Source organism: Arachis ipaensis, chromosome B8, assembly GCF_059453495.1.
Source record: "Arachis ipaensis isolate K30076 ecotype BB chromosome B8, ASM5945349v1, whole genome shotgun sequence".
In the NCBI taxonomy this organism is placed as follows: domain Eukaryota; kingdom Viridiplantae; phylum Streptophyta; class Magnoliopsida; order Fabales; family Fabaceae; genus Arachis; species Arachis ipaensis.
In genome coordinates this window covers 6660438-6668554 of record NC_142443.1, presented here as the reverse complement: position 1 = coordinate 6668554, position 8117 = coordinate 6660438, and the positions used below count along the sequence as shown (strand labels likewise).

Sequence of the window (8117 nt, the reverse complement as noted above, 5' to 3'; positions counted from 1 at the left end):
TATTAGATCCTCCTATTATTGCTAGCGTGACAGTGACACATACACCCACAGAGAGATTGAGAGAAGGAGAGAGAAGAGTGCGTTTCTTGAGTGTAGCCAAAGCACCGCCATTGCAGGAAACCACACTTCCACGTGATTCCAATGTTTCTCAGCAATGTACAACTACCGAATTACCATCATGGGTGCCTGACATAGATATAAAAAGCTCATCTTTTTTTTTTCTTTTTGTTTATCAGAATTTTTGTAGCTGGAGAGAGGTACCAATGGGGTCTCGCTTGGATCAGTACGAGATCATGGAGCAGATCGGCAGAGGAGCATTTGGAGCTGCAATTCTCGTTCATCACAAAACAGAGAAGAAAAAGTATTGATTCCTTCCCCCTTTTTATTTTTTCTCTCTTTTTTGTGTGTCTCTTGCTTATGTCTATTCAATTTAGCTGATACTGTAATGGGGTGGGTTCAAAATTTCAAATTTTAGTAGCTGGATTTTCGTTTCGTTTTTGCAGATATGTGTTGAAGAAAATAAGGCTTGCGAGGCAGACTGAAAGGTGCAGAAGAGCTGCACATCAAGAGGTACATTTTTTTGGCGGTTTTTTGTTTTCCCTTAGAACTTGCTTGTTGTTGATTTGCCTCATGCCTGGAGGATTTGACCATTGTAGCCTGTATTGGGAATTCTAGATGGTTCTTATTGCTCGAATTCGGCACCCGTACATTGTGGAATTCAAAGAGGCTTGGGTTGAGAAGGTGAATTTTGTTGACCCTTATTGAGTTTCTCTATGTTATGATCATACATACAAACACTTAATTTCTCTTAACAATTTTGTTAATAATTGCAATGTGTTGTAAACAATAAATAGTTCTATTCTGCTAAGCTCATCTTACTTGTATTGTAGGGTTGCTTTGTCTGCATTGTTACTGGATACTGTGAAGGTGGAGACATGTGAGTCAATTATCATACCTATGAACTTGCTGGTCAATAAGTTAAGAAATTGTGCATGACCAATAACTTGTAAGTTTTTTGTATCTTGTCTTCTCTTCAAATCTTTAACAGGGCTGCATTGATGAAAAAATCAAACGGGGTATACTTTCCAGAGGAGGTATTCTTGTCTCATGAATGCAGATATATTTGAATGTTCTACATCTTGGATTTTTATTTTCCCTCAAGTTATTTTGGTTACTCACATTGAAGGTGTTTGACATTTCTCAGAAACTCTGCAAGTGGTTTGCACAATTACTCTTAGCGGTGGAATATCTGCATTCCAATTATGTATTACATCGTGACTTAAAGGTAAAATACTTGCTGGAAACATACAGTGCAGCCTTCAACGTTTTGATCTTTCAATTTGAAAATATAGTAAGTTGAGTTTGTTGACTCTGATGACAGTGTTCAAACATTTTTCTTACCAAGGATCAGGATGTTCGCCTAGGTGAGTTCTTCTATCTGTATTTGATTATACTGGACTTGGATTACTACGTTTTCATTCTGATTTTGTTTATAAGTTTCTGAAACTTAACAGGGGATTTTGGGCTTGCCAAGACACTAAAAGCAGATGATTTGGCATCTTCGGTATGTTTGAAATTAAGAGTTTGTTTTCTTCTGTCTCATTTAAATCCTAGCTTTTGTTTAGCGGATGTCAGTATTCTAGTTAGCCTTGTTCTGTCAAGTTTCCACTGCATTGATAAATCCAACAAGCTAATATATTTATGTAAGGATGGAATCCATGTTTTAATGGTCTCCAACCACTAGAGGTTATGATATGACATTTGCCCATGTTTTTAATTTGTATGTGATCAGTATTGCATTTATTTATTGACTGCTTAATAATAATCAAATGAAGAATTAATTCATTGCAGCAAATATTTGTATGCAGGTGGTAGGAACTCCCAACTACATGTGTCCTGAACTGCTTGCAGATATTCCTTACGGATTCAAATCTGATATTTGGTCATTAGGTATATGCTTGATGAATGTTGTTGCTTGTATAGTGGATTTTGCTGCAGCTAAAGTGTCCTTTACTTTCCGGTTCAGGGTGTTGTATATATGAAATGGCTGCTCATCGCCCTGCATTTAAAGCTTTTGTAAGATCTTCTCTGATTCTTGAATAGAATAATATATACGTATACTCATATTTGAATTCATTTAATGCATTATCCTCAAGTTAGGTATGAACAAAATATCTCATTTCTGCACCAAAAGTTAGCAAATTTTCTTTCAGTTAAGTGCAGTAAGAAATATCAGTTATCGGTTTGCGTTAATGATCTAGAAGGAAAAAAGCTGTAAAAATTAGTAGTAGTTGAGCAAGTGGACTGCATGGCTTCCAGATTTTGCAGGAACCATATTTATGACCAATATTTTTGGTTGTTATCAATATTCTGATATCTGTGGTGGATTTTTACGATTACTCTTGTTTGCAACCAGCCTTTCCCAGTTTGTTAATAGTCCTTTGGAACTGCATGAACATGACATCTAGTTATTGCAATTTCTAGACTTTTTCTTTGAGGGGGAAAAAAAACAAGTTCAGTGATGCTGGTATTTCAGTTGGTTATGCTTCACATTGTTCTCTACTCATTCATATGGACATTTATGTATGTTGAGGTATCTTATCATGGCTTTTTTACTCCCTTTTGATAAACATGGTAAATCTTGTTTCAGGATATGGCAGGATTGATAAGTAAGGTGAATCGTACCGCAATCGGCCCATTGCCTTCCTGTTATTCCCCATCCTTGTATGTTTCTATTCCCATTTATTATGCTTAATATCCCTTTAAATTAGTTAACAGAAAGTTAGTGATTGCATGGTACACTTGTGTAGAAGCATTGTTATGCACTATACACTTCATCTGTTTCATCCTCAATCTTTTTGGTTGTGAAGAATTCCCATGTATTTTGAATAGATAGATTTCTTCTGTAAACATGAATTTGATGTCTCTGAATGATAAAATGCGCGTAGATTTATCTTGTGCTTTGTCCTGCTATCCATTTTTGAGAACCAGAAGATAATTTCTTATAAGACAGAAGGATTGGATAGAAGGCTTGCATTTCAATTTAGCTTATATGCCCCATTTTCAGTCTCAATTCTGTCTATACCCTCTGCATCTGTATGTTAGCTCGAAAATCTTAAATTTTACTCATATATGCAGGAAAATGCTAATAAAGTGCATGCTGCGAAAAAATCCCGAGCATCGTTTATCAGTAAGCCTCTACCGAGACTAACTTTATTTCTGACACTAATGTGATTCATTATTGTTGTTAACTCAAAGTAAATTCATTTTACATGTACCACAGGCATCTGAGATCTTAAAACACCCCTATCTGCAACCTTATGTTGATCAATATCGTCCGTCTTTTTGTCCGCCTACAACCTGTTCTCCTCAAAAGTCTATTGGAGTTTTCCAGGATCCTCGAAGAAATAGGCCTGAAAGCCAAAACAATAATAGCTCAAGCAGTGACAAAGATTGTTTGATGTCAAATGAGAGAAACATGGAAATGGCAGAGCCAAGTTTTGGTAGAGAAACCACAATTCAGGCATTAGTTGTTGATGATGGCTCTGAGTATCCCCTGCCTAGTGAAGAAGGAAATTGTTCCAGCAATGTTAAAACAGTAAAGGTGGTGAAGCCATCTCATAATGAAAACCATCCTAATATTGCATCTAAGGAACAAAACCTTTTCAAGAATACAATGATTGCTTTAAAAGACAGAAGAGTTAGAGAATCAAGTTCTCCAATGAGAGGCAATCACATAAAGGCTGGCAATGTATCCATCCAAAAAATAAATACAGAGATACCTTCCAAATTGCCCAAACCTAGTTTTGGTTTGAGGCCTAATTTAGAGGCACCAACTATTGCACCTGCAAAAGCAACCTTTGATTCTGCAAAGGGATCACATAGTTTAAAGTATCAGGTACATAACATTAGGCATTTTCCAACTCTATAATTATTAGCTTTTTATGGATTTCCTCATAACATTTACATTTACTTCTGGTACATTAAAATATGCTTGCAGTTACCGATGACAGAATCATTGCCGAAAACCAGACCTCGAGATATTGTGACTCTGCCATCCGGCCGAACCAAACAAATAGTTGGAAATGGAGTTCCTGCCAAGCCAAGGCAAATGACTCCTCCAAGATTACTCAGACCACCTTCATCTCCAGTTCGTATGAGGCAGGCCAGGCTTGATTTTCCAAACATAGTGAATGATATAAGAAACTCGAATCCAGTGGTTCATGAGCCTAAGATGAGCCATCATAGGTTGACTAACAGTCATATACCACGTGTTTCGAGAGATATTAGGAAAGAGCCTCGGAAGTATTCTGAACAGTGCTCAAAAGGAATGCAAACAGACAGCAGCAATTCAGTCTCATCTTCAGTGTCTATTCAAGGATTTGAACTTTGTGATGATGCAACTACTTTTATGGACTTGAGTGAACTCACACTTGCTGATCATGAGAATATAAACCACATTGAGAATGTGGAATCACATCTAAATAGCAACTTGCCTCATACGCATTCTGAGACATCTGAAGATGTGTCTTGGGAATCTGCAAGGCTTCCACGGAGCTTCCATAATAGCAATACAAGCAATGAGAACCTAAGTTCCACTTTATCTCAGGATCACTCAGTTCAAGATCATAAGGGAATTTTCGCTTCTGATGATGGTTGTCCCATAAATCGGACAACCATATCTGCTGCCTCAGGTTGTGGTAGAAAATCTCTACAGCCCTCTGCTTCAGCTGCAAAAGAATCCAAAGAGCTTCAAGACATTTCTGTGGAAACTACTTCAGCTAAGTCTCTGAAGCATCCAATTCCCATTTCTGAAGAGAAGTCTTCTTGTGAAGAAAGCACACCGGATAATAGGCCTGATAAAGATAGCCAACCAAAACTTATGATCACCCCAAGTGGTGATGAAGAATCCAAGGTAACCAAAAGATTGTCATCAGTGGCTGAAACAGATCCTCTGATAGTCTCCACTAAAATTCCAAGCCAGAACATTTTGCAAGAAGAGAAAGGAGCAGTTTTACAGAACACATCAGCTGAAATTTCATCTGCTGATCAACTTCCTCCAGCTTATGGTGATGTCATCCATGTTATACGGCATAGTAGTTATCGTGTCGGGAGTGAGCAGCCGGTGAAGGAATCTGTAGAAGTGGGAGTTCAAAATGTTGATGTTGGCAAGTTCATCAGCATTGTAAGGGATGATGCAGAAATGAGAAATGTAAGCACTCCTTTGGCCCTTAATTCTTCAAATTCTTCTGATCATTTAGAATCTCCAAGTTGCCCTGGCACGTTGAGTTTGGAATCAAGTACTCTTGACCAACCTACCATTAAGGATCAAGATTTGAAAATCCCTGATTCTACAGTATCAAAATCTGATTCCACTAAATATGAGACTAGTACAGTCAAAGAGGAAACACAGGCAAAGGAAATTTTGGATGTGAAATCTTCAAGACAGAGAGCTGAGGCACTTGAAGGTCTCTTAGAACTTTCTGCAGACTTGCTGGAGCAGAACAAATTGGAGGAGCTTTCAATTGTTTTGAAGCCATTTGGAAAAGATAAGGTATCCCCAAGGGAGACAGCCATTTGGTTAGCCAAGAGTCTAAAAGGATTAATGATTGAGGATAGTGTGGGAAGAGCTTCATGATCTTTCTTTTCTTATCCATGCTGAGTTTTCTTGTATTTGATATTTGAAGTTGTTTCTTGTCTGTTGATGTTTTTGGAGTGCACATTAAATGTGTTTCAAAAGCATTAACGAATTTCCCCTTTTCAAGTGTTACTATGATGTTGTAAATATTGTGACCATACAAATCAATAACACAAAAATGCAGTGAATTGTATGGAATATGATGCAGCCAGTCAAATTAAAGCTGCTAACAATAAATGTTCACCTACATTTTATTCCTTGTCCATCAACTATAGTGATAGTTTGATTATATAGCAAAACAAATAAATCAATAAATAGAGTTGCGCATGGCAATGAGACAATGGCACAAAAGCCATAATGTCAAAGCAACTAGAAATCAATGGTTTTTTTATCAAGACATAACGCCATAGAACATCTAGAAAGATGACAAATACAAAGACAAAAAAAGATCATAGATGTGGTTCTCTTTTGTCCTTCAATAGATCTATGCCTACATTGGTAACTATAACATACCCCTTTTAACGTAAGACATTTGAAAATGTTGGAACTTGGTAGGCCCTCTCCTCCCTTTGTAAACATTGAGTTGCCTTGAGCATTTCTTTCTAAGAAGCTTCATGGAACCTTCCTAGCCCCTAGGTAAACCATACACCAACTTCTACACATACATAACTATAAATAAAGCATTTAGCTAGAAGTATTTAGCATGTTACTACAGACTACTCCTTATTCTTTGTTTCCCCATATACCCTTCTCATAACAAAGCATCACCACCTTCCACCTTCCCCTTCCCTTTTGGCTACTAGTAGATGGAGGCAGGGACTACTCTTCATATCAGCATGACTGCAGCACCACCAAGATCCTCAGCATCATGGTTCCTCTGTGTTCGAATGGCGAAATGGTTAGCTGTTGTGCTCTTAATCATCATAATACTAATCATGGCCATTGCCTGGTCTGTCTTGAAACCACAGCTACCCGGTTTTCGAGTTAGCTCAGTTTCTGTGTCCAACTTCAGTGTCACTGATTCACAGCTCAAAGGAAAGTATGAGATTGATCTAAACATCACAAACCCAAACAAGAGGGTTGATGTGAATGTTGACCACTTCATATTCTTCGTGTGCTATGACTCCGTGGTGGTTTCGGCTCCAGAACCGGTGCTTCAGCAGACACTGCTAATCTATGTGGAGAAGATGAGGGAGAAGGACATGAAGGTTGAGTTGAGGTTGAAGGACACACCACCAGCTCCAATTCGAAGAAGCAACAAGAACATGGTTAAGGATTGGAAGAAAAGGGTGGTGAACTTCAATGTGAAAATGAAGGGTAGAGTTAGATACGAGCATGTGATATGGGGAACAGAGGAGAAGTTTTTGGATATTTATTGTGGAGACCTTGATGTTGAGTTTTTTACCATGAAGGACACAGGGAAGCTCCTAGGTGTTGGGAAGGATTGCAATGTTACTACGTTAGAACAAGATTAACAAGATTATGAATACAAGACAAATGCAAGAGAAAAATATTAGTCACTTAACACTTCGAATGATGTATCATGTATGTTGTATAATTATGATGCATGAGACACACAGAAACACCCATGCCATCATGATAACCTTATCATTAATTGAGGTGTATCTACTTCTTTTTCTTCTTTAGAATTGAATGAAACTTTTAGCTTTTACGGATATGACATTATTTTCAACTAAATTTATAACATTCTAATGTGCCAACCTTTTTAGCCCCGAGTGCCGTGCATACCCAAAATACTTGCTTATTGTTTTTAAGGATATAAGATTAAATTTATTGTAAAAATTTATAATTTGGCACACTTTTTTTGATCCAATGATATGCGGAGGCTAAAAAATGTTGATATGGAAGTAAAATGAGTGATATACTTTAACATGGTAATTGTTGGTGTTTTTTAAAATTGTGGGAGTACACAAATCGGACTATTTGTGTTTAAAAGTTAGAAAAAATTCAGAGTACACAAATCGAAGGTTCAATTTGTGTTAAAAAAATTAAAAAAACTAAGAGTACACAACTCGGACCATGCGAGTTCTTTGGTAATGAAATTTTGCTTCACAAATCGCATGATCCGACTTGCAGCTGATGGAATTTGAAATCTGAAACGTAGAATTTGGACCTTTCGTTTTTTTGTTCTGGGTATTTACAACTCGCAGGGTCCGAGTTCTGCTTCCTCAAATCCCACAACAAGGTGAAGTACCTCTCCTCTCCATACGCGAGTCTAACACCTTTTTTGCTTCCATATTCAAATTAATTAGTGACATGGGGAAGTTGCCAAGTAACTAAAATCCGATAGTTTTTTCGTTTTCGGAGAATCTTAAACTATCGGTTCTCGCTTGAAGCCAATATTTAATTTCTTTATTTATTTATTACATATGCCTCCCCTAGTCTGATTGGTGGCCACTCCTGTTTAATATAAGTATTATAATTTATAAAAGAAAAAAGATGTTATATGTATTAAAAG

General features: G+C 37.2%; 2 protein-coding genes across 3 annotated transcripts; both read left to right on the top strand.

Moving 5' to 3' along the window:
• On the top strand, positions 1–5890 carry LOC107613487 (serine/threonine-protein kinase Nek5). 2 transcript variants are annotated; one of them, XM_021108714.2, is made up of 15 exons: positions 1–156; positions 237–361; positions 504–570; positions 676–741; positions 891–937; positions 1049–1094; positions 1205–1285; positions 1382–1424; positions 1515–1564; positions 1869–1950; positions 2027–2076; positions 2651–2724; positions 3139–3190; positions 3284–3898; positions 4001–5890. In XM_021108714.2, the coding sequence occupies exons 1-15, from the start codon at positions 142–144 to the stop codon at positions 5636–5638; spliced, it is 3051 nt and encodes a 1016-aa protein (XP_020964373.1). In that variant the 5' UTR covers positions 1–141; the 3' UTR covers positions 5639–5890. The 2 variants fall into 2 exon arrangements, with proteins under 2 accessions (XP_020964373.1, XP_016170988.1); XM_016315502.3 differs by lacking the exon at positions 1–156 and having other exon boundaries at positions 288–361; positions 657–741.
• A 137-nt stretch (positions 5891–6027) lies between these two features.
• On the top strand, positions 6028–7282 carry LOC107610380 (uncharacterized). The gene has a single exon (XM_016312439.2). The coding sequence runs from the start codon at positions 6445–6447 to the stop codon at positions 7111–7113; it is 669 nt and encodes a 222-aa protein (XP_016167925.1). The 5' UTR covers positions 6028–6444; the 3' UTR covers positions 7114–7282.
• The last annotated feature ends 835 nt before the right edge of the window (positions 7283–8117 follow it).